A 26,462-nucleotide genomic window follows, 5' to 3' on the forward strand; every position below is an offset into this window, starting at 1 on the left:
AGACTCTACGGATTACCTAGTGTCTAAACAGGAAGTACGATATTATGGAAGTTGTGTCCAGCTCCATTTCCTAGTTCTAGACTCCACAGGCAGATAGTCGTCTCCCCACAGTGCAGTGCCTCTGCGGTTCAGCATGCCAGAAACCCCGGTTATCAAGCAGAGACTATTTGACCATGGAAAGCGAATATTATATAAACAGCATATAGTATGTGTACTAGATATTCAGTGTGTTTTATACAATATACATAGTAAGCACACATTGCACTATGTATATCTTACATGATACACAGTAAACATTATACCTGCATTTTCCAAACTTAAATATGTTGTGCTGCCTCTCCCATCGTGACACTTTAATCATCTCTTCATTCCTTGCTATAGTGATATGAATATATAATTAAATAACAGTAGTAATCATTTCCCTGCCATCTGAAATACAGGCTTTATTCCGCTTGTCTGAATGCACGAATTTTGCTGCCAATACTGAACACAGTCATAGTTCATGATTTAAGATACAGCATAGGAGCCGTGGTTCTTTTCCAGTCCCAAAGTGGGCCGTTGGCTATGGCTATAGTAGGATTTTTTTTTTCTTTCCTTTAATGAACCAAGCTCTGGTTATTTGTTTGTTTGAATATACAGCTAAGGAATGTTTTGCAACCACATATGATAAAATACACACATACTCCCTCTCCACCTCCCCCGTCCCCCCACTGCCACAGGGATGGGGAAGGGCTGGTGGTCTCAGTGCCCCTGAGCCTCTCACCATCAGTTTTTCCCATTGATGGCAATTTTGTTTTTAGCAGCAAAAGTGCATTGTCCCCTCTACATCCACTGGAGAATAGTAGTTCCTCCCACCTTATTAAAAGAATATATTATTATTAGTTTTAGAGGAAGAAAAGAATCTAGATTCAGGTTTATAGTGCCTACCCTGTACTTCTTTCACTACAAAAAAAAAAAAAAAAAGGAAATGTTTACATCAATTTAATAGGCATTAGCTTTATTTTTCAAAACATTCTGTTTTAAAGCACAATAGGCTTTGCAGTTGTTTATAAATTTGAGGTATTCATCAGTGTGAAATAATTGTTTATTTCCTTTCCCTATTTCCTCTTATCGGAAAAAAAAATACATTTGGTCTCCATGCAAGATAAAATCCACTTCGCTAAGTTATTTGTCAGTTTTTATAAAGTGAGTTTAGTATCACTGGGGCAGAGCTTTAGCATAGCTGCAGGGTTAGCAGGGGACTGTGACATACAGTGTTTTTTTAGGTCATTGTGTTGTATTTGGTAAACTGTCATGCATTTATCTTATCCTTGTTTAACCACTGAGCAGAAAGTGAGCCCTCCCTGCATTGTTCATTCATATTACTCTGCACTCATTCAGAAGCCTGACACTTCCTTTGCCTGGCTGATTAAAGGGGCAGCGTGGCATCTTTTGATGATTGCAAAACGGCTTTCTTAGTCCAAGCTCCCTAGGCAATGCTTGCCACTCAGGAGATGAACCGCTAGTCACCTGCCCTGAAATCAACCAGAAACTTGGTCTTATTTTCCCTCTTAACAACTTTTCTTAAAATCTTAAAGGTTTCCCACCCTGCCACCCCCCATAGACCCCTCTAATTTTTAGTGTTGATCAGGAAGACAAAGGAAATATGAAAACATTAAAAAAAAACCAGCCCTAAAGAAAAGGAAATATGAGAAACAATGAAAAACACAGAATTGTGCTTTTTCTCTCGGGGATGGTCTAGCCATCTAGTTCGATGTGATGTTGAACCTTTAAACCTGTGGCTTATCTATCATCCCATTATATATTATTTTGTCCCTTATGAGAAAAGCAGTGTTTATTGTCACAGGTGACAAAACACAGCAATAAAAAACAAGCAAAGAGGTTACATTTAACCACTTTAAACAGGTTTCATATTTGCCTTTTTTTTTCTTTTTTTTGCTTTCATTCCAAAACGAGAAGCCTGTGACCAGAGTGAGTGAACACAAACTCTCAGGTGCGCATCACCCAGATAGACCAGGTGAACAGGTGCTGAGCTGATGAAAAGATAAACATGACGTCATTCTCTGTGATAATTTAGCTAGATAGCTAAAGAAGGAGTCTGGAAATGCCATTGTGCCACTGTTCAAATATTTACTAATTGAACCAGGAAAGGAAAAAATGTTGGTCTCTTCATGTAGAATTTCTTGCCCCTTTCCTTCTTTAAACTGTGTCTCAAAGATCCAAGAAAAGGGGGTTGTTTGTCTAAGAAATGTGAGCCTTGCCCATGGAGTTTTTCAGGTGTGCTTACTGTGGGCTTTATTAAGCAAATGCAATTTAAGCAGTCTTGCATTTGGCAAAACATTCTTTCAGGTTTCTTGACTGTTTATTTTAAGAGATGATTTACCAGTTGGGCAGATTAGGGTGTTTACTATGTACGATGTATCTTTCATCTCTCACCACGGCTGTTAGCCCTGGCATAACCACAGTGGACGGAGAGAGGGGGTTCAGCGTGAACGTGACAATGTAAAAAGAAATGGGACGTCGGAGTGAGGACACCTTTAGGGTGCAGTTTGTCTGTGTTGCTGCGTATTTTTTTTTTTTTAAAGTACATCTGTGAATGAACAGCTTCTTTTTTATGCACATGTATGAATTACTGAAGATTTTAAAAGCGCACACCACAGGAACCTTCTTAGGAAAAGAGGAAAACTTGGGGGGAGAATTTGCCCAGAAGGGCCAGTGCCTTCAAAGATGATTAGGAACGAGTTGTGTATCACACAGCAGGCCTTTCTGGTAAGTGTTTGTTGTTTTCTGCGTCTGCACTGAAGCGGCTGCTTGGTTGCAGGGAACGCAGCGCTGAGGGCACTCATTCATTCCGGCTTAGACTCAAGTAATAACTTGGTCATTTCCTCTCTGAAGGTAGGACAGCTAATGAGAAACACAGATTTGGAGCCAAGATCTATTCTAAGATTAAGATAAAATATCCTAACAGAAAGTTTATGGGGAAATGAAAGGCTGAGAATTCCTTCTGGGGCAAGGTCTTGAATGAAGTGAATTAGCTCGGTAAATAGTACCTTCTCAACTCTGTAAGCACCGTGCTGTACTGTCAGTATAATATTGAATGATTAATCTATTTATGCAATTTGTTTAAGCCTCCTTTAGTATGTGTGTGTGTGTGTGTGTGTGTGTGTGTATATATATATATATATATATATATATATATATATATATATATTTCCATATCAAGAAAAATTTCAGGGAGACTTTGGGTTTTATAGGAATACCCCCTACATGTACATGAGGAAAATCCTCACTGGTAAAAGAAAAACTGAGCTTTCCATATCCTGTTTGGGTCAAACTCTCTACGAAACATCTGTGACACTGTGTATCATCGTGGCCCTGCGAACACGACCATCTTGTCATGGCAGAGCTGTGGCAGAATGCCCTGTGTGCCCGTCCCCATGGGGCGACACCCCCAGCCTGCTGCTGCAGCCGAGGGGCTGGGGGCCCGGACATACCCTGGGGTGCATGTGAAAAGTACCCCATTTACAAACCGACAAACCCTTCAGGGTAAAGCCCACAGGTTCTGAGAAACATAAAGTGTGCTTTATTAAATTTCCTCTCATTTACCAAGAGTCACAATCTATTTTAGTAAATAAATTCAGGAAATTGGTAAAGCACTTTACTCCATCCGTTATGTCAGTAATTAGCATGATTGTCACGTTTTTCCTGGCTCCTGGCTCTGGCACCGCTGTTGCTTACAGCTTCCCTCCCCCGCACCCCCCGCGCCTGAAACCAGTTTATAACATCCCTGGCAATGGGTGTTGCTGAGTTTAAACCACTTACACAAACAACACAGCCTACACGTTTTGCAGAGAAGTGCACTTTCTCTACTTTATTAAATAAAGATTCTGAACTCGGAGATCTCTTTATGGATTCTGGCATTTTTCTCAAATAATCCTTTTCACTTCCCACCCAGGACTACTTTACACTCTGGGATAGAGTCAAAGAAAGGATAATTCATTCGAAGGTATTAGCCACCATCTATCTCTCTCTCCTGTGCTCTTTGCCTCCCCTCCTTTTTTTTAAACTGAGCTGATCTTACTAGCTTCATGAAGTTCACCAAGTAAAAATGATTTTTTTTCCTACCTTCATCAGCCACTGAGTGTTGTTTTCCATGATGTTCTCCAGCACTTGCAGCCTCTGTACCGAGTCATCGTAATCTAGCGGTGCGTCCCTCTGCACGGCGTTGGGCACGTAGGAGCTGGAAGAGCGACAGTTGTCTGTCTCTGGCAGGAGGAAGGTGTAGCTGCAGGCTCCGTGCTGAACCTGATACTGCCTCCTCCCGATGCTGTCCATGCTTCTCCGAAAGTTGTTATAGGCTGCGGCTAGGACAAGATCACAGCCCAAAGTAAAGAAAACAATCTGCCACATTCTTCCTTTCTTTTGGTAATAAACCAGCAGCTTAGCAAACTCGAAGGCACATGGGAATCCCGGTCCTAAGCTGCCCTCTCAGATGCGGGGCTCTGCGGCCACGGTTTAAGGACCATCGGTGGGAGTCTCTTCCCTCCTTTTCCAGCAGGAACTTGATCGTGAGTGCTTTCTTCCCTCCGGTGGGTCGGTGCTGCAGGGAACTGTCAGATGGCAGCCGAACGAATAACCCTGCTCACTCCTGAGGGCTGTAGTCACTCGACAGATCAGCCTTAATGCTGCTTTGTTTCTCTTCTCCCAGATTCTGCGGTGTCAGGATCCGAATCAATCACTTTCCTTTCCTTATATGATAAGTTGATAAGAGCAGCCAGACATGTGTAGCGAGCTGCTCCGCCCTCCCGGCGTGTCTGTTATCTTCCTGTAGGGGGTCACTAGCCAGGCAACAGGAAAAATCCGAGCATGATGTGTGCTGTTCAGCCAGGGCTATATGCTGCCGAAACCCTCTGGGCAAAGCCGGTCAGTGACGGGACCCCCGAGTGTTTCAGAGGCACCACCCTAATGGGGCATTTCCTAGAGAGAGCAGCGGGTCTCTCGTGTCTGAGGCTGGCCTCACAGTGCTTAGCTGGTAACGTATCGGGGGTAATAACTTTAAAGTACAATGAAAGTTCCTGTTTTTTCCTTTAGGAATAAAAATACTACAAATATGTCAGGACTTTGGTTTATTATTGTTATTACAAACAAAGAGGAAGAAGTCTTGCTCTTGTAAAGCCTCTGCTTTTTCACAGGGAAAAACAGTTTTCGTTGGTATTTCTTGATTTTTGAACTATTAGCTACATACACAAAATTTCCCTTTAAAAGTGTCAGATAGGAAGATTGCAGTTTATTAAATCGTGTTGGGAAAACCAGTTTCTGAGCCCTGACCCTTCATCTTTTAAACAAAATATCCACTTCAGTATTTGAAGTAAAATACACTGGACAGATTAATGGTCCATCAAATTACAATACACAGAGAAATCAGAATTTAAATAAGAGGATGGTGACAGAGGAACACAGACTTTCTCTGTTTTAGATCAGGATTTGCTCAGATCTCATCATTCTGTAATGCTGTAATTGTTTTTTTCCAGGATCAGTTAAATCAGCCCCTCTCTGTGTTGGACTCAGGCACATCACCTCTCTTTTTTCATTGAACTCTACTGTTCTTATCTGTAAAATTCCAGTGTTGCATTAACTCCCAAGATTTTTCTATTTCACTTCTATGGCTCTGTCAGTCCCCTGGGTGACTTCCTTTAATAACTAAAACTTAATACTTTAGGGATTAACAGTATGCTAACCGGTCAGAGTGTGCTTGGGGAAAGCCTCAGAGTCTTCGCCGCAGTCTGTTTGTATCTCAGTGCATGGGATCTGTTCTTCCCCGTCTGTGGAAGCATATCTTACCCTGACCAGACGGACCAGACTACCCATGGAAGTTAGAGTCAGTCGATATCATGCACGAGCAGCTTGCAGAGCATTCCAGACCTATGATTTTAATTCTTGGGTGCTCCTGGAATTTGTGTTGTGAATTCTGTTTTCCTGGAACGTGTGTTTTGAAGAGACCTCATTAGACCTTTAAGAGCATCCCTCCTATGCATGGGCTGGCTCCCAGGTTACTTCTACAGCCAGGGTTCTTAACCTGAGCTCCACAGACAGAATTCAAGGGGTTCATGAACCTCGATGGCAGAAAAATATGTCTTCGTTCTTTTTCCAAACTATAACTGAGATATAGCCTCTCCTTTAACTATGGCTTAGGTCATAGGCAATAGTGGTTAGTATCTGTGGCTTTTTCATCAGTAGAAACTATGGTTGATTTTGTTACAGTGTCTCAAGCTGTCACTACCTTGTCATCAGACTCACCCCCAGATCTTGTTACTTAATGTCCGAATAAAGTAGCACATGTCTTTTTCTGATAAGGGGTTCAGAGACTTGGCCAGACTTTCAGAGGGTTCTGTCACTTGGGAAAGCTAGAACTTGTGCTCGGGGAGGGTCCTAGAGCAGAAGAGGTTGTTAATACCAGCATGATGCTGGTGCATGGTTTCCACTGAAGGAGGAAATTAAAGAAAATGCACCCATTCCCACTACTAACTGTAGGGGGAGGCATGTAGGCTCTGAAGACAAGCCCTGAGACCTGAGGCAAATGCTAACTTCTTTAAGCCTCAGCTCACTTGAAAAACTAAATGATTCTTTCTCTGTAATGCCTTCTAGGATTGAGATGATACAGACTGGTATCATTTTGTCAGTCCTTTCTGTTCAATGGAAAGTGCTTCTTCCACCACCAGGTATTAGAACTGTGTTATTATGCTCTGAACGTGAAGCAGAAACATGGGGTACACACTGTTTGCTCTAACGGTATTCTCCATTTGAAAAATGGTTCGTCTGCCTTCCAGGCTAGTGAGGTGGTTTTAGAAAGTAGCTGCAGGAGGAGGTTGTATGGCAAGTACTTCCAGTCTAGTGGTTTGTATCAGACCCTCTGTTGGGTGCTGGGGATGGATAATAACGCGCTGGTGCTTCAGACAAGAATGAGGGAGAGACCCATCAGCTAAGAGGGCGTGGTGAGAGGAGGGATTGGGGGAGCATCCAGAAAGGAGACGGTGCTGTTGCGGCACCGGTCACACAGGCGGGGACGTGGATGCTTCCTTATCTGTCCCTTCCAGGTCAGAATGTGCTCGGAGCAGCTCCTCGTAGGTTCCTAAATGGAAATTATTAATTATTAGAGAGCTGTGGGGAAGTTCTGCTTAGATCAGGGGATGGCGAACTATTTCTGTAAAGGGTCAGACAGATGGATAGCCCAATATTGTAGGATCTGCGGGCCATCGCATCTCTCGTAGCTACTCAACTCTGCTGTCATAGCGTAACCGTGGCCACGGACAATCCATGGGTGGGGGAGGATGACTATGTTCCAGCCAAGCTTTATTTGTGGACCCCAGAGATGGACCCCAGTTGAAATATGAATTTCAACCATTTAAAGACATTGAAATCGGTCTTAGCTCCCTGGCCGTTTCAACGAGACCACGGGCTGCTGTTTGCTGGCCCCTGCGTTAGAACCTAGTGGAGTCTGCCGGGGTGGGGATGAGGCATGGGGAGTGAGGCCATTCTAAATGCACAGGAACTGTCCCATGCCTCAGATCGCGTCATGGCTTCTGGAAGAATTGAGAACCACAGGACCAGCCGGGAAGAAGGGACTTGCGAACAGGGCAGGAACCTTTGACCGAAAAGAAAGCTCCACTTTGAAGCTGGATCTAAATGCAAGGCCAGGAAGGTGTGCTTGGAAACGGTACTCTGGTACAGAGCAGACGTCAAGCTTGTGCCGGGCCCGCCATGGCCAACACACCGTGGGGATGTTCTCGGCGTCAGCACTGCGCACAGAACTGTAAGAGTCAGTCATGGAGCAGGGGAGAGGGTCTGCAAGGCCCCAGCAGTAACTTAGGGGAGCCGGTAGGAGGCCCTAGAAGGAAGTGGCAGATCCAGGTGGGGAGCCTCACAGAGGAGCAGGAGCAACAGCCAAGCCTCCAGCTCTGGGCCACAGACAGGCCCATGGTGGTGGTTCTCTGGTAGCTGTGTGACCGACCGCTCCTGCCCCAGTCCGGAGCCAGGGTGGGGGTGGGGGGGGGCAGTGTAACAGGCTGAGCCCAGCCCAGATCCCCCTCCACACTGAAAAGAGACTTGACTGCGCTGCTCAGCACTGTTGTTAACTGTTCATTTTCAAAGAGAATCCTGAGTTTTCTTCAGTACCCTGCCAATGGGATAGCAAAGGAAGATGAAGCTATGAAACGAGAAATATTATTACAGCCTTCCCAAAAGTTGCCTTCCTGCCCAACCGTTTTTTTTCCCAAATATTTCTGCCGGACAGCTGTGCGTGGTATTATTTATTTTCTTAATAATGTTTGTTTTCTCCCCCATACTGAATGTCATCAGCTGAAATTTTCGAGGCTCCCATTTATTTTCTATAGGGCAGTCTCAAGTTCTCCTTGCATTTCGCTAAAACAAGGTAAATCATGTTTGATGTACCGAAAAGACCATGTTTAACTATTGCTGGGAAAAAAAGTCATCATGACAAAGACCTCTGAGCATGCTTCAGTTTGGCCTGTGGAACAAAAGCTCTAATGTGTGGGAAGTGCCAGAGGTTCTCCCATTGTTCGTGACCTCCCTGTCCCCTCCTGATGGAGGTCCATGGAGATGAAGATCCACTTCTGTCTGGATCATGGAGTCTGACTTATCACAACCTTCCAGAGGCCCCAGGTCACCCAGAGCCATGTCAGAAGCTCCCAGACACTGGGCTGTGTTGGAATGGTGTCTCGGGGACCCCGAAACCAAAAAAGGATCCCAGCTTTGGAGCAGTGCAAAGTCAGGCAGCCCCCAAGACTTGGACCGCCAAACGGCGTTTCCGAGTTGGCCCACCTGCTGTCTGCTGTTGCAGATGAGCCGGTTGTCATTCAGGATTCAACTGCCGGTTACGTTGTTAAATCAAGGGGTGGAAGTGGAACTGATTAGTTCAGGGAGGGGGGTGGAGTAGAGCTTTCTGAACTGTTAAAAGTCCCAGTAGGTGTAGCTGGCAGATGTCTGCTCTGAGAAGCCCATCCCTGATTGGAAAACACACGGAAAGTACTCCGGCGCTAGGAGGCACATGCATCTCCCACATCTACTGAACCTTTGAGCCCAAGGCTTCTGCTGTCCTGTCTGCCCAGACCCTCCGGAGCCCTCTCCTGCCTGCTCTGCTCACCACCACCCCGAGCAGAGCACTTCCATCCCAGCACTGCCTGCCTGCCTCGGGCACGGAGACCGGGGCAGGCTCACTTGGCCCGCGTGGGCTTAATTTTTGGAAAGTGCTATGTTGCTATAGGAGGGACTCGCAGAACTGAAATACCCTAATAAATGAAGCTGGGGACGCTCTGTTTCGATTTTTGGCCATTTGTGGGGAGACAGGCGCGCTCAAGACACTCAGGCGCCTGCCTGGCATGCCGGAGCCAGAAGGGGCTTCGGGGACATTGGCCCGTCTCCCTCCCTCTCCCTGGCTTTTTAGAAACTGGCTAAATGAAATCAGTCAACATGTTTGTGTACAATTTAATGTTCAGTGCACAGGGAAAACCATTAGAAAGTTCAGTGGACATAAAATTGTTGTTAGGGAAAGTTATTTTTACTACTTTTATTTCCAAATTGTATATGGTAATGAATGAGAGCTTAAAAAAGAAGCTGTGACTGGAAGGGAGGGAAGGAAGAAAGGAAGGAAGGAAGGACGGACGGACACCAGTATTTCAGTATTTCAGCTTTCGAAAAGCAGGCTTCCTCTATAGTGATTTCTTTATTGCGGAAGATGTTTATTTCTACTTGATTTCAATGTATGTTGAATTGAACCTTATCTACAAATGGAATCTAGAGCCATTTGCAAAAACTTTGGTTATGCCTCTCTCTTGAGTTGCTAATCATGTTGATCTACCATTAAATCTTGAACCTGACAGGTGAAAGATAATTCCCCGCCATGAGATTTGGGGGGGAAAATGCCAAAGAAAAGGCCCTTCAAGTTACCATAAAGACAGAAAGAAAAGAAAAACAAGTGTAACTATGAACACACACACACACACACACTCTCTCTCTCTCTCTCTCTCTCTCTCTCTCTCTCTCTCCCTGAGAAGGTAAGTCTTGCCGCCGTGATAGATACTGAAATCAAGGCTCCGTGAAGGGAGGCGATACGCATCCCACAGCCCAGTGTGTCTCCGTTAATGGTGATAAGTTTAAGAATTTAAAGCAATAATTTTTTACCCCAATTTTAGCATGACAAAGCTGTAGTGTCCTCAGAGGGGCATTTCATCCTGGCGGTCACCCCTGTGTGGCAGATGCGCGTCCCCAGTGACGGACTCCGTTTCACCGCCAGAGAGTTCTTGTCATCTTTGGTCGTCTGGAGCTAGAACTCCTGGGTTGTGTGTGGAGCCCACAAGGTGCCCGCTTCAGTCTCCTGGACTTCTGGTGTCTGTGAGCAGAAGTCCTCTCAGAAGTGCACAGATCAGTGCAGACTTAAAATCAAATTGTGTGAACTAGCTTAGGACGGAATCTCTGGAAATCCCACCAATTCTCTAACTGTGTCAGTTAAGCTTTTATGTACATTCTAGCTCCATTCCCAATTTCCTGGCTTTACCGGCTGGTTTTCTTCTTTCTTTGCCTCTTTAGTTTCATCGGATGTAGATAGCTAGCAGAGGATGAGTTACCTTGCAGAATACACACAGTTCTGAAATGAGGTATGATGCTTAGTTGAGCACAATTTCCTGTCCAATTAAATATAGGTAGCATGGGACATAAAATAACTGGCCCATTTATTTAGAGAACGAATTAAATGCCTCCCGCTTAGAATGGGGGCACTGGCTGCATAGAATTCCCCTTTGTAGAAGGTGAGCAAATGTATATTTTGTTAAAATAAGGATCTGCCTGCAGGAGGAGGAGAAAAAGCCCTTTGCCAGATGTGTTTTCAGGCAATTTCCTTTCCTGGGAAACAGCCACTTCCCCTGCATTACCAGACCTGTTTTCATTCGCAGAGCAGACAAAGTAAGTGCTGGGACCAAAGGGCAGAGGCCCAGATAGCATCAGCCTTATCTGTGACAATTATCTGTCTTCTTGCAGCTGCCTCGCTTCTGTTTGACGGAGGGCCACAGAGGTTCTTGGGGAGAGGGTTATACCGATGGAAAAATCAGATTTAATCATAGGAGAAAAATCCCTTGCACGTGACTACTTGGGTGGCTGTCATCCTTACTCAGCTTAGCTCAATTAAAAAGGGACCAAATACTCGTTCCTTCTAGCTTATCAGAGTATTTGTTATGAAATGCCATCTGAAAGACACTGGGAGAGGACAGATCGTTTTTTAAGGAAACTTAAAAGATTCTGAATCTTTTATAGTCTGCATGGCGGTGAACCAGTATAGCATCTGCTAACGAATGCTTCATTTTTTAAAGGCCATGTTGTCCATTATAGGTAGCTTTAAAGATTGAAGAGAAAAAGTTTTTTGTTTGTTAGAAGCTTGGGAGATATCCAAGTAACTATTATTTTTTAAGATTTCATCATAAATTCCCTAAATTTTTAGGAATATTTTAGTTTATGTAATTCTCCTGTTACATAAAGTTATCTCAAATGCTGTTTGATTTTAAAATATTTTCATTCTCTAATATTTTTATGGAGTATTTTATCTTCTCATCAAAAAAAAAAATGCCCAAAAGGTCAAGATACAAAGTCAAAACTTTAAAAAGTCAGTGGATAAAATTCTAAAACAGTAGATGAGTGCATTAGCTTGATAATATTTTTGCCAGTAATTCTGAGTTCTGTTTTCTCCCCATAGGGAAAAAAAAATGCTGAACATTTTCTTTCAGTTGATTGGTGTCAGTGATTACTGTTATACCCATGACCAATATAAAGTCAATAGGCTCTTTCCTTTGACTAACACAATGGCTCATGAGAAATTTTGTGGTAGGCTTATAATTTTTATATTAAATGCTCCTAAATTCATTTAAATGAGGTTTTAGAGAATTCAAATTCTTTGCTCGTGGGAAATGTGCATGGTCCCTTTGTCATAACCATTCTACTAAAGGACTATATGAATTTCTCTCAGAATGAATTTTCCTTTGAAAGTGGCTTACTGCCATCTTGATTAATCTTTGTTTAATCTAAATTTATAAAATTTTTATCTTAATTATGAGAAACCTTTTAAAATAAGAGATAAAAATGTCATATGTGCTATTTACATGAAGATATATTATCTCTCTTGGTTATAGGTTAACATAAATAAATTTGCTTATGTCAAAGGAGTAAAAAAATAAAAGCACATGACTCGCTTTTGGTATTCCTGCCTGCCTGACTGACTTGATATAAAAAAATCTTCCTGTGGGAAATTAGGCTTGATTATGGAGTTATAAGTATAAAAACTCATTTTTGAAGAATTATATATAGTTTCTGAAGAATTACATTAGAAATATAACAAATAGTTATGCATAAAAGGAAGTGATGTTTGCATTCAAGTGTATAAAAATAACTCCATGCCATTCTTGTTCCTTGGTCAACTTAAGTATGGCTGTCAACTGATGATTTAAGTCTCTCCTAATAATATACGTATATCCTCCACTTGTTGTCTTAAACACTACCTCAATTTCCTTGGTGCTCTGTTAGTATTAAACTTTACTTCTCAGAATGTTTTATTTCAAAGAAAGTGTCTAAATTCAAAGAAAGACTGATACAAAAGAAAAAAAAAAAAGAAAGAAAACAAATAGTACAAAGCCTGTAAAGAGACATTTATAGTGGCATTAAGATACCTAGTTCCTGGTATCTGTTTCCCTCAAGAAAAAAAATATCTATCTAATATCTATCTATCATCTATCTATCTATCTATCTATTTACAGATAGATAGAGATATCTTTCTCTCTCTCTCAACAGTGGTTTGTGAAAGTCCTAACACACTTCTAGTAGAATATTCGCAGAAGAAATAATACTGCTCACTTTCCCCCAGAATCCGGATGCATATTTCAGTGATTTTTTTAATTTATAGGTCAAAAAGTCTTGCTTGACTACAATAAAAATTTAAATGGAAACCTGCTAGAAATGGTACCTACATGGGGATATAAAGATCTCATCCACAGGTAGTACTCACCTGCTCCCTCTGCTGGCCTCATAGCAGATAACAGGCAAGACCATCCACGTTTTCTTACAGTCCCTAATAGAAATGACATGCATTTTAGGGCATAAATCAATAGCAGTTAATGTGCAACCTGGAATGCCTTCATTTTAGCTTGAATGTAAGAGTACACCATACCATATGCAGAAGTTAAACACCTACTTACACGTGTGTGTGTGTTGTGTGCACACACATGGTGAAAAATATTTTTCAGCTTTGTTTATCACAGAGTCAGAAGCTGTTTCAGTATCCTCTGGTGATCAGGTTATTGCCCAAGTGAGTCATCTTGTGCAGTAGCAACAGTCCAAAAACTAGAGATTTGTGCTGTCCTTGTCTCTGTAAGGGCTGAGTGCAGAGACCTGATCCTCACAGCAGTTTTTCTAAAGTCTGCCGAGTCAGGTCCCTATTCAGACACGCGGGGACAGTGCGGTGACACCCACCGTGGTGTCTCTGGGTGGTTCCAAGCAGGAGCACCCCATGAGAAGCCTCCTGAATGGAGAAGTGGTCTGAGTCAACAGCCAAGAACACTTTCAATGATTGTCTGGATCCAAATGTTTCCTTTAGTTAAAAAAGAATCTCGTGGGGCTTGTGGGTGGCTCAGTCGGTGAAGCGTCTGCCTTTGGCTCAGGTCATGATCTTGGGGTCCTGGGATCGAGTTCTGGTTAGGCTCCTGGCTCAGTGGGGAGCCTGTTTCTTCCTCTGCCTCTCCTGCCACTCCCCCTACTTGTGCTCTCGCTCTGTGTCAAATAAATAAGTAAAATCTTGGGGAGGGGCATGGAATCTCATCCCTCTTCCAAAACAGAGACCCAAAGTGCAGGGAATGGCACTGCAAGCCGAGAACATGTAGTAAGTACAAGACCACGAACTGAAGAGGGATTATGTGGCTCAGCAGAGCGCAGGGAGGCTTTGAACTTGAAGGTCCCACCCAGAACCAGCTCCTGAGGAGTCGGGCTCAGGCGTTCGGACTTTGATGGAGCCTGGAGCCAAGGGCATGTTTTGCAGAGGGCATAGACTGTTCCGATTTTGAAAGGGCCCAGCAGTGCCATGTGGAGGAGAGGCTGGAAGAGAGGGAGATGAGAAGCGCCAAGCAGCTCAGATGTTACAGAGTCTCATCACCATGGAGCTCGAGAAGTCTTGAGAGGGACAGTCAGCAGGACTTGTAGACTGATGAGCCATGGGAATTTCGGCCTTGGCACTGGTCTGCTATGGGTGTGGACCCTTCCACTTAAAACAACAGAAGATGCTGGGTAAGATAATCTAAAGACCATTTAAAAGGCATCAGTGAAATGACAAGATAAAAAATATCAGGCCCAAATTAAAGTGGAGCCACAGATGAAGGGAATCAAGTGGAATACTCAACAGATTTGCCCTCAAAGGGTTTGGAAGATGGCAAACCTGAGCCTCCCTCTTCAGGGCCCAGGAGGGTGGGACGAGGAGACAAAGGCCCCACCAGTGGAGAGTTTGAGAGGGACCCCGCCATGAGGGTGGGGCTCCAGAGGACTTTGCTGGCAGTGCCTGGAGCAGAAGGAAACCTGTCCGTGCTGCCTGACATTGAACAGAAAGGGGGAGCCCATAACCGCAGGAGCACCCTTTTTAGTTTTACAGAGAAAATTAGGTGGTTGGAAAAAAACTTAAGCCATGCTGAATTTTTCTAAAGCGGTCCCAGGCTAGTGCTAGCAACCCCTCCCTATCACCCCCCGACGCCTCCAGTTTTGCAGCAGAAGTGAATCCTTCAGTTGGTTAAGTGTCTGTCTTTGGCTCAGGTCATGATCCCAGGGTCCTGGGATCGAGCCCTGCATCAGGCTCCCTGCTCAGCGGAATATCTGTTTCTCCTCCCTACTTGTGCTCTCTGTCTCTGTCTCTCTCTCTCTGTCTCAAATAAATAAAATTAAAAAAAAAAAAAAAAGAAAACACCTTCATCAAGTTTCAAAGAATTCTTACAGATAATTTCCCAAAGAAAATGCGTAACTCATGAGAATAAACAAACATGTAAGCAAAACATAATCTCATTAACAAAAGTCTGCAGAAAGAAGAAATGGCCAAAGCCGACTGGCAAGAACTTTACCAATGGAACCTGTCAGCCACACTTTATGAAATAACCATCTGTACTGGATTAGTTTCTTCAGGCTGCCGTAACAACATGCCTCAAACTGGGGAGCCCAAAACAGCAGAAAGATATTGTCTCATAGTCCTGGAAGCTAGAAGTGTGGAAAGCAGGTGTTGGCATGCTCCCTCTGAAGCCTGTGTGGGAACCTTCCTTGTCTCTGCGTACTCCTGGTGGCTTGCTGATGACCCTTGGCATTCCTTAGGTTACAACAACATAGCCCCATTGTCGGCCTTGGTCATCACATGTCACTCTCTGGTGTGTGTCCCTGTGTCTGTACGTGCCTCTGTTCCTGTGATACTGCCAGTCCTACTGGATTAGGGACCCACCCTACTCCATCATGACCTCAGCTTAACTAGTTCCATCTGCCACAATCCTGTTTCCAAAGAAGGCCACATCTGACATTAAGATTTACATCTTGAGGGAGGGGGGCACCGTTCAACCCATAACACTTACCATGCTTAAAGGTATAAAATTTTGAAAACACCTTAAAGGGTCATAACATTGAAGAACTAAAAATCTGGTAGACTTAAAAAGAGAACCCAGTGAAATAAGAAAAACAATACAGTAGCTGAACTTCATAGTTGAAAGATCAAAAAGATTAGATGCATCTGAAGATCTGAAGAGAGACTCACTGAGTTAACAGATAAGTCAGGGGAACTCATGTGAGAGTCCAGCACAGAGAGACAGGTGGCGGCCCTCGGAACGAAGGGGAGGGGCCTGGCGGTGGAATTTCAGGAGTGGAGAACAGAGAGAGAACAGGGCAGATGGTTTTGCAGATTTTCCCTAAACAATGAAGGACATTGAGCTACAGATTCAAAAAACCAGTGAATGACCAACAGGATAATAATCAGACCGGATAAAGGAATGAGGGGGAAGAGTCAAGAATAATGACAGCCAGCTGGACAGTGACACACAGGAGCCCAGGGGAGAGGAAGGCCGGGGAGGTTATGAACGCACCTGCAGGCACGCTCAGTTGTAATTTTCGTGATCCATATCAGGGCCAGTTTTCTTAAATAACTGAGTATTAAATAGCACAGGAAAATAATGAAAAACAACAGCTATGTAGATTGCATAAATCTTAACGATCTAGGTTTTTCTAAATAAAGTGAAATAGCAGGGTGTTGTCATCAGCCTTGACCCCTGACCACAGTTCCGCTGATGCAAGTTCTGTGGATTCTGGCATAGTGTCCTGTTCTCTAGATTTCTGCTCTAGAGCACAGAGAGAGTAAATAAAGAAGACCCAGACTGGTCTGTAAAAAGTTACTTCGTAGTGTCTTGAGATGCTGCAAGTGATTGAAAAGAAAATCTTCAAGATATGATTAGGAGCAAGGTAACATTTTTTTAAAAATAAATTTCATTTTTCTGAGGGCCATTGCTATAGTTCAGTTGGGTCCCCTAAGAATTCGTATACCGAAGTCCTAACCCCAGTAGCTCAGAATTAAACCTTCCTAGGAAATAGGATCTATTGTTGGAAATAGAATTAGTTACACTTTGCATTAGTTAAATTACATTAGTGACTCCACACTGTAGAAGGGTGGGACCTAATCTAATATGACCAGTGTCCTTACAAAAAGGGGAGATTTGGACACAGACACACACACACAGGGAGGACACCATGTGACAATGAAGGTTGAGGTCAAGCTGATGCTTCTGCAAGCCAGGAACCACCAAAGATCACCAGAAACCCCCAGAAGCTGGGAGAGACCTGGAACACATTCTCCCTCACGCCCTCTGAAGGAACCAGCCTGGGGACACTGTCATCTTAGACCTCCAGCCTCCCAAGCTGTGACAGAAGATGTTTTGGCTGTCAGAGCTACTCAGCATGTGGTACTTGGTTAGGGCTGTGCCAGCAAACAATACAGCTTCCCCCAAAATTAGCGTTAGCAAGGGTGTTAAAATTCAGGGCTGCCTTGAAGCCTTCCCCAAACACTGTAACTGTTTAGTTGTGTGCTAGCTGGCAACACTTCTCTGTCCTTCCTGCTCAAAACATGTTTAGACCTTCTTTTGGACCAGTGTTCTAAGCCAAAGGGCTTGCATTTGGTTATCTCCCATGATAATACGTTTCCCTTCTTTAAGGGCAGAGTGATGTTTGGTACGCCCCCGAGCTGCAATGCTGTGTTAGGGTTAGTGAGTGACAGAACACAGTACTCCAGTATTATGACCCTTTCTGTTTTCTGTCGTTTCCTCTTACTCAGTTCAGCAAATGAAAGACATTGTACTAGACATAGAAGAAACTCAAATAAAGGAATTGTCAGTTATCGTACAGTCTGGAAGGAGCCCGTGAGACTTCTCATTAATCTCCTGCATAGAACCTAAGTGATCCAGAGCCTAATTAATCTGGTGTCTGTGTCTTCCCCCCTCTCCAAAATAGCTCCAAGAAAAGTCAGACCAGTCCGTGATTGGTATCACAGAGAACAAATTCTCCTTTGCTTGCATGTCCTCCCATGAGACGGCAGAATAGCTCCTCTATTTCTGAATTGGAAATGGGGGCTTTTCCTGCCTCACTCACCCACTGGGTAGATCAGAAGTGGTCTCTCCTTTGACCAGCAGCTAAAAATACCACCGTGGCATTGTTTCCCAGACGCTCGACTGCCCTGGTAAACATTTGGACCGTGATCTCTGAGAAGAATAAGTTTGATCCCCTGTGAAGGCTCATGGGAGAGGGAAACGGGTGGAAATTCTTTCTGGAACTGGTATTTCTAGGAAAACACTCAGCCAGAACTTGCAGCTGTTCGCTATCCAATATCAATTCTAAACAACATTTTAGTTGGCAAAAGAAAAGTGAGAAAACAATAAGGCTTGAAGCCTAAAACTTTGGGAAACCCCTTTCCATAATGTGCTTATTTAGGGCTCAAAAATATGCCTGTTTTCTGAACACAAGCGCTAATATACAACTTCTCTAAGCCTTGCCTTCCTCTCTTTCTTTCTTTCTTAGGGTATATTTAGAATGTTTTAATAATTAAAAGAGAAAAATACTTGTTGACCATTTTTTCCATACATAATCTAAACCTCACTATGCAATTGTCTTTTTTCTCCTCTTCCAGAATAGACTATTCCATTACTACCAAAATGCCAGTAGATTAGAGAATAGAGTAGAATCAAATGTAAGTTGGTCAGCAATCAAAATTCAGAATAGAATCGAATATAAGTTGGTCAGCAATCAAAATTCTGTAGCAAGGCGTGTATTTGGACAAATATAACCCAGAGACAGTGTCTGATCATTTCAGAAATGCTGTCATCCACACGGGAGAGTTTAGGGTAGGCAGACACATCAGAAAGCTTCTCGGAGAGAAACGGGCTCATTCAGGCCCTGAGCAGATGCTTTGCTTCTCAAAAGAAGCCAGGCAGAGCAACGCAAAAGACCAATGATGCCTTGTATGATTCAGACTTGGATGTTGGTCCCTGCACTGTTCGCTCTAGCTCCTAACTGTTGGGAATACAGTTTGACTTCTCAGCCCATAGACTTGATTATTCCTGGAGCTACTTCACAGGCCAGAGTGCCTGGGTTTTATGCAGAGATGGTGCAGAGATCCTAGCAGTGGGCCAGCTCTCCAAGAGCAAACCTAGGGCTTGGGTTATCAGGTCTGGATGTTTCCAACCAAGAAGGAATTCCAAGGCTCTGCTTGGCCTGAAGGTGTTTCAGAACACTGGGAACTGCCCCAGACAGGGTAGGAGAACCGCTTCCATTTCCTTCAGACTCACTTGACGTCTGCCTCTTCCTTACCAGCCTTAACTACCTACAGCCTCTGCTCCCTCCGTGACTTGAGAACAGCTATGATAGGGTTATCTGGAGAATTTGGTGACATTGGCAAAGTATCAGGCACAGAATCTGGTGCATAGATTACTGCATGTCCTCCGTCCCATTCTCCATATGATTAATGATCAAAGAAAGATTGCTTCATTGAATGGGGTTTCATTCATTCATTCATTCATTCATTTATTTATTTTTCGCTGAATGAGGTTTTAGACCCATCTTCTGGAGAAGTAACTGATAACTCCATCCCCCACGGGATCTAACCGCCGATGTCCTCTCAGTGTCCCCTCTGATTAAGCCCTGTCTGTCAGTAAGTAAAATGTTCTCCTGGGGCTTCTTTATGGAAAGTGCTATGCATATGAATAACAGATAGAGTTTGGGGCATTTTTGTTCATACGTTTGTTGTTACTGCAGGCTTGAAATTGACCCTGTGCTCCAAGGCTTGATTGTATGTGCCAGGCAGTTTGCAGATTATCCGGAGGAAGTAAGATAATGAGATGGCTTTAGAAAAGTAAGACAAATAAGCAAGGGGCATCCAGCAACTCTTTATGTCCCCAAAGCAGGTGTCATCAGCGGTCACAGCCAGGGTCCTTCGTTATCTAAGTGGGGGAAACTGATGCTTTCTGATTTATGTAGAAATGGAATTGATTGAAAGGATATTGTGTAGCTCTGAAAAATGACAGTAATAATGATGCAACCTAGCCAAAGCCACATTCATAATTCCAGCACAGATCTGACCTGGTGAGGTCTTACTTCCCCCAACGCAAAACCGGCAGGAGCCAGATTTGCAGCCAGCACCACCAAACTTGGCCAACCCTGACAAAGAGCACTGTCCCGTTCCTGCTTCTTTCAGTCAGGTTTTACGGTCAGATTTTAGTCCCCAGGTTACCTGTGCCCTAGCAGCCAAGTGAGCTGGGAAAGTGACCATCTGGCATTTTCAGACTCCATGGTGGGAAAGTGGCTCTGCATCCCACCTGGACCCATAAGGTGGGGACTGTTTCAGCAAACGATTGGCGCTCAGATGCCAGCCAGCCACAGGCAAAGGTCTCCCCTATCCTCCTGAAATCCCATGACATTCACCAATACTTCTCTTCGTAAACTGACTGTAACTTAAACATCAGCAGCTGTCAAGTCCAGTGTTGGCACTTTCTTGATCCAGCCTGTGGCCCTTTATCACATTAAACTAGAAGGACCTCAGAGTTGGAGAGAGACTCAGAATGGGTGTTCATTCACAGACGAGGAAGCAAGGTTGTGAGGCGGCCAGGTGACTTCCCTGGGGCCTCCGCTCTCCTTAGTGTGTTGTGTAAACACATCTTCTGGCTTGTATTCCTACAGATGTATGCTGTACACCTGTAATACTTTTGTACCTTGAGTGTTGGTGACCCAGAACCATTAGGTGCAATTGACTTTTGAACAATGGTTTGAACTCTGCAGGTCCACTTATATGTGGATCTTCTTTTTCGACAAGTGCTGTCCTATAAATGTGTTTTCTCTTCCTTATGAGATTCTTAATAACATTTTCCTTCCTCTAGCTTACTGTATTGTAAGAACACAGTATATAATACATATGACATATAGCATATATGTTAATCACCTGTTTATGTTATCAGCAAGGCTTCCAGTCAACAATAGGCTAGTAATTAAGTTTTTGGAGAATCAAAAGTTACGGGCGGATTTTTGAATGCACGGGGGTTGGTGCTCCTAATGCTCTCATTGTTCAAGATTCAGCCAAATATGTCTTTTTTTAATGGGGGACCAATTGGGTTTGCTGCAGATTTCTACTCATTATTCTGAAATCCGTCGTCCATGTACTATTTGTAACTGTGGCACCAAGAAAAGCAATGGAACTTGACATGTGACTATCACCAAGGAGAGCAGAAGTTGGGGATAAAAGCAGTCACTCCCTGTCCTTCCCTTGGTATTCTTTTTGATCATTAGCATGTGACTTAAACATCCAGATCTCATGTGAAAACAGAACAGTATCTTCTGATTGTTCTTACTGGACATTCTTATAAGAGAGCTGGTTATGTGAAGAAAAAAGAACATCCCAAGTTATGTGTGGTTCAGTTTACTATATGATTTTCGATAGTTTTGGATAAATTTTGAATTATTTTGGAACTTTTCTAAACTGGTCAGCCTTGGCTGTGGTGGGATTCCTACCTGGGTAACCTCCAGCCCTGGGGCTCAGTGAGTGGTGGTGGGGGAAGGTGTGGTGTAACTGGCGGCCGAGTGGGAGCTAGGAGGCATGGGTCAGATGCCCCCGCCCTCCCTTCTGAAGGCAGCATGGTGGCCGGACGTTACTGTGTGCGGGGAGTGCTTGGTCTAATGCTTTGCATGTCTTAACGGACTCCGTGGACGCTCACTGTCGGGTGGTGGGTTAGTCAGCCACCTCACTTCCATTCACTCTTTCTAGACGCATAATGACTCTTCAAGGTAGGAGGCCTGGTTTCACCATTGAAGAAACTGAGCTCCAGTGAGGTGAACTGAACTTGCAGAGCTAGAATCCAAACCCCGGTCTGAGTCCAAAGCAAATAAGCGGTCTGTCTGCGTATTTACTTCTGTAACCTCAGATGCTCACAATTGGGTTACTCCAATCCTTGATTCAGGACATGCCCTCTTCAGGGCTCCACACGTGGCCTTCCTTTATCATTGGATTGTTTTTGTCTGTTTGCCTTTTAATACTAAAATTTATTTAATGAATACTCTGGACTTACCACTCAACACAGGGACTAGAGCGCTGATACCTGGCCTCTGTCCCCATGTCCCGTGCCGCTCACAGCCCACCATCTCCCACCCGAGGACACCTTTGTCCTCAGTCCTCGTCACTGGGGCCCTCCCACAGGGTGGCTCTCTCCAGCCCTTTACCTCTCTGCTTTTTCCCCGCCACAAACCCTGTGTTTCCCAGACAGTGTGGCGTTTCCCATCTCTGCGGCATCTGCTCCTCCCGGTCTTCCTCAGAGTCTTTGGCCCGTGTGAGGCTCTCTGTTCCCAAAGTCTCCCTCATCCCTTAAGGTTCTACATTTTCCCATCAAAAGCTTTTCCATGAAGTTTTCTCTGAGGGCCATGATCCTTGAGGAGAAGTCTCTTTCTGCTCTGAAGGTCTGTACTCTACTCTCCAGGCCTTCGGGTGTCTATCCGATGGGAACTGAGCCACGGACCCAAGACCGTTGTGTTCTATAGTAAATGAAAACCCCTTCAGTGAAAAGGCTCTTTTCACCCTGCCCAGCCCGGTGCCTTGCTAACTGTTAGGTGCCCAGCAGTTTTTGTAAGCATGATACAGTGAGAAAGAGTCGAGACCAGGAACTGACTGCATGTCCTGTAAAGAGTCCTTGGACGTCATGAATGTACATGAACACATGTGAATATTGGTAAACATGTTCCGTGCACCTGCAGGGCACTGCCTGGCCCTGTAGCAGTGAGTAAGACATGTACAACCCCTACCGTCATGAGACGTGCATATCGTATTAATGGAGGGGATAGACACACACACCTTCTCTATATGAATTTAATAAATAATAAATAAATTTAAATATGTAGGTAAATATGAATTTTACATATTGTCAAGAACAAAAAGTCTTTACAAAACGAAGCCAGCTAAAGGAATAAAAATGTTGCAAGTAGTAGCCTACCTATGTAGTGGGATCCCGTGTCTCCGGTAGGATTCCTGGATGGAGGGCAGGAGTGAGGTAGACGGAGAGTCCTCAGGAAGAAACCTGTAACTCTTGTAAGGGAGGAGTGGGAAGCTCGCTTGCAGGAAGTTGGGAATGAGCAAGAAATCAAGCTTTGGGGAGGCAATGACCATTTTGGCATTTTAAAAATAGCCCTAGAGTTATCTTAGGTGGGTTGTTCTGTACAAAAGGCCTGTGGGCTAACCTGGCCCTAAGAGGTGGTTGCACGCAAACATTGTCTTGGCAGCAATTTTTCTAGGCTGTTACTAGGGTTGGTTGGTTGGTTTTTAGCATCATCATCTTTGGCACTTTGCGTACACCTTCTGTGGTCCTAAGTTTTGAGTTTTTACAACTTCCAGGTGGACTTGGTTTTGCTTGCTCTCTCTCAAGGTTTCTTGTATAAACCTGATTAGATCTTGAAATTCCCACCAGTCTGATGGATGCATCGGTCACTTGGCAAGACTAGCACTGGGTCTGATCCCCTTGAATCCTTCCGACATTCCTGCCACGGTCGCTTCTCAGACCTCTGGCCAGTTCCCAGGTTTGTCTGTAATTGAAACCTTCATATTTGTACATCAAGTTTGTAATAAAAAATTGCAAATTGAATTGAGAATTAGTACACACTTTAATACTAGAGAATTGAAATGTTGGGGAGGAAGGACCTTTCAAGTTCATCTGAGATGTGAATCTTTTCTCTTCCTACTGTTTGTATTCCTACCACAATCTAGGGTTTAGTAAACCATAAAACATTAGAGGTTAGTGCAAACAGAATCACCCACAAAAATATTTCGACGGATTTACAAGGAGACATAGCAGATGGAAATTATTGTTAAAAGTCTTACCAGACTAATCCTTTTTTATTATAATCTCTCTCTGTTCCCATCCTTTTGCCTACACATCCTGACACATTCCCCACGTACAATAACTTACCACCAGAACACAGCCCGTCCCAGGCCACGCTCTTTTGGACCATTGTAACCCGGAGTTATCTTACAAAACATCTCTCTGTGTTGGCCACAGTGTCACTTAATCTTTTCTAAAATTTGACAATACACAAAGTAGTTTGTAGTGACTTTTTAAAGTGACTAAAATGAAATTTTCCTGTCCTGCTGGCATTCTCCAAACACAGTGATACCCCGACAAGATAACAGTCATTCTGGGGAGCCCTTGCTGTAAACATAGTTCTGCTGAACAGGTTGGGTCAGTGTGTTCCCCAGTTACAGTTACCCCACATTTGATGAACAGATAGCAAAACGGAGATAATTTCAGAAATTCCCAAGACTCTGAAAGTCCAAAGAAACAAAGAAAATATAAGGAATTTTTGTATCTAACTAGGAAATTTGATTCATGGGGCCATAGGAATCGATAGATAAAACCCTTCCTCCATCCCGCTGCCCCGTCCATGGCCAGCATTCTTGGAAGCACAGACCAGCAGCATTTCTTGAGTATAAACTGTCCTCCAGCAGGTCAGTTTCGAGTACTGGAGGTGAAACTCGATTTCTCCATTATTTTCAGAAGAGTAAACCCTCTCTCCGGGCTCTGAATTTTCCTATGGCAAATAAATGTCTTATCAGCAAGACAAAGAAAGCTCTTGTCTCTCACTGGGACTCCACAGGGAAAGGTGGTGGGGGTCTCAGGAGCCCAGACCCCGGGTAAGCTGCCGTGGGGAGTGACACGCGAGGCAGGGGCTGTGTCCACCGACAGCAGTGTGTCCTGCAATTGTCCCGCGAGTTTCCTGTTTAAAGGCGACAGTTGGGGGAATGCTACCGGGAAGTTGAATCTGACTGTGGTCACCACAGCTGGAGGTGTGACCCGGCGCAGCCACAGCTGTCCCCGAGCCTCTCCCCTGGATGCTGGCTCACCCTCACGCCACAGCCTCCGACCACCCCTGCCTGCCACCTCCGTTTTCCACGTGAGTAAGTCACATGAATGGATGCTCTGGAAGCGTCTCCTGCCCCCGCCCCCGGGTCTGCCTTTCCAAATGTCACAAAATCAGAGAATGAGGGAATTTTTTTCTCTTTTATTGAAATTTATTCATGACAGCAGGCATCACTTCCACCTCGTGCCTCTAGTCTGGGTTCCCATGCATACTCACGTGTCCCCCCTTCTGTGTTGCCCACGGAAGGAGGAGAGATTACCTGCAACTGCTGTTTCCTCCTCTTTTATGAAATAAATCCCAGTAGCCCAACACCTTGGTCTGTAGTTTATTCTTTATGACCAGTTATGTCATGGGACTGCAGAGCAGATTTTTGAAAAACAAAAAAACAAAAAACGTGCCTTCAGTTTCTATTACCTGAAAGCTGGCCAACCAGCATGGGGTTTCCGTTGCACCTCTTAATGTTAACGCAAGGTCCCTGGGAGCATTAACTCCAAAAGTCTTCCTCAAAACGATGGCTGTGCACTAAAGCAGCTGGGACCGACTAGATTCCTCAAGCGTCTCTGAGAGAGTGCATCTAGCCCTGTCTGCTAAGCGTCTCTGAGAGAGTGCATCTAGCCCTGTCTGCTCCCCACTCTCTGCTTGCTTTAAAGGTGGGGTCCTACGGCTGCCGCTGTCCACTGGGGTTTCCTTGCTCGAACCCTCGCAGCCTGCAGGCTCTTCGTTGTAAATGATGTCCGTGTGCAGAGACCCGCAGGATTCAGTCCTTGGGCATCATTCATCTCAGGCAGAACCAGCCCACCACTCATTCAGCAGTCACCAAGCATCCGACAATAGGCCAGTCACCGGCATCAGAAACACACCTAACTAGGGGATTTCTGGCCAAGGGAACAAAATAAAGGCCAACAAGAAAAGTCCAGGGTGGTATAGGAAACCATGTGCACTCCGTTATGGATCAGAGGACAGGGATCCATCTGGCAAAGGAAGATGGGATATTCAGGCCCAGAGTTGTCCATGGCTGGGGCAAAAGGGCTGTCACAAACCAGTGTCCAGGTTTAAGTGAGAGGAGTCTGGCAGGTCTGTTCAGAATGGGTGGAAGGGACAAGAGATTTGGAAACATGCCTTCTGGATGTCGCAAGTGGCTTTAGCTAAAGTAGCACACCTTGCTCACATGAACCTGTATCAGACGCATCTTGACTTGAAGTCCCTTGTGATGACTCCTGTCTGACAGAAATATTCCCACTGACAACGAGAGGGCCAGGGAGCAGCCTTTCTTGGTGGAGAGGCCTGGAACTATCGACTTTCCTTTCTTGGACACCCAGCACTTTTCATTCTGGGCTGGGGACATCTGTGTCAGTTCCTCCTTGTTGGCAGTGGCCACTGGTTTTTGTTGTCCATGATGTAAATTGATCTGGTTTTGGTAGGAGCAGGGTTGCCCATCTCTGGTGGTGGTCTGAAGGATATAGACCAGAAGTCTCTACAGTGCCTCTTTCTTTTATAAAAATAAGTTGAAAGGAAAAATGACTCACTGAAGTTTGGCAAATACAGAACACTCTGAACTGACTTCTAACTCAGTCATGTTGAATTCCAATTCGACTCTGCTATCGCAAGATCTGCTTCTGGCTTACATTTTGTTTGTTGTTTGTTTCAGCTCATGATTTTTTTTTTCTCCCAGCCTCACTGAGGTATGATTTCCATACAATAAAATTCACCACTCTCTGTGATAGTTGGATGACTTTTGGCAACTGGATACAGTTCTGTGATTACCACTGCACGCAAGATACGGAGCATTCCTTGTCTCTCACTTGGCGATCGGTGGACATTTGGATTGTTTCTAGTTGCTGATTGTTACGAATCTGATGACGATTTTTGGCGTGTGTTTGTATATAGTTACACACTGCTTGGTAGTTTTTCAGAACGGCAATCTTGGGGCCTGGTTGTTTTATTATGGTCTTAAAAGTTCACAATGATAA

General features: G+C 44.3%; 2 protein-coding genes across 3 annotated transcripts in view; one reads left to right on the top strand and one right to left on the bottom strand.

Annotated features, from left to right (window-relative positions):
- Positions 1-4,868, bottom strand: part of ANGPT2 (angiopoietin 2) — a 55,572-nt gene extending 50,704 nt beyond the window's left edge. For both annotated transcript variants that reach the window (XM_080796598.1, XM_080796599.1), the window contains exon 1: positions 4,126-4,868. In XM_080796598.1, coding sequence (XP_080652724.1) covers positions 4,126-4,410 — 285 coding nt within the window. In that variant the 5' untranslated portion in view covers positions 4,411-4,868. The remainder of the gene's footprint in view (positions 1-4,125) is intronic.
- MCPH1 (microcephalin 1) overlaps positions 1-26,462 on the top strand; it is a 248,444-nt gene that overhangs the window by 168,344 nt on the left and 53,638 nt on the right. The window lies entirely within an intron of this gene.

This window comes from Martes martes, assembly GCF_963455335.1.
Source record: "Martes martes genome assembly, chromosome: 2".
In the NCBI taxonomy this organism is placed as follows: domain Eukaryota; kingdom Metazoa; phylum Chordata; class Mammalia; order Carnivora; family Mustelidae; genus Martes; species Martes martes.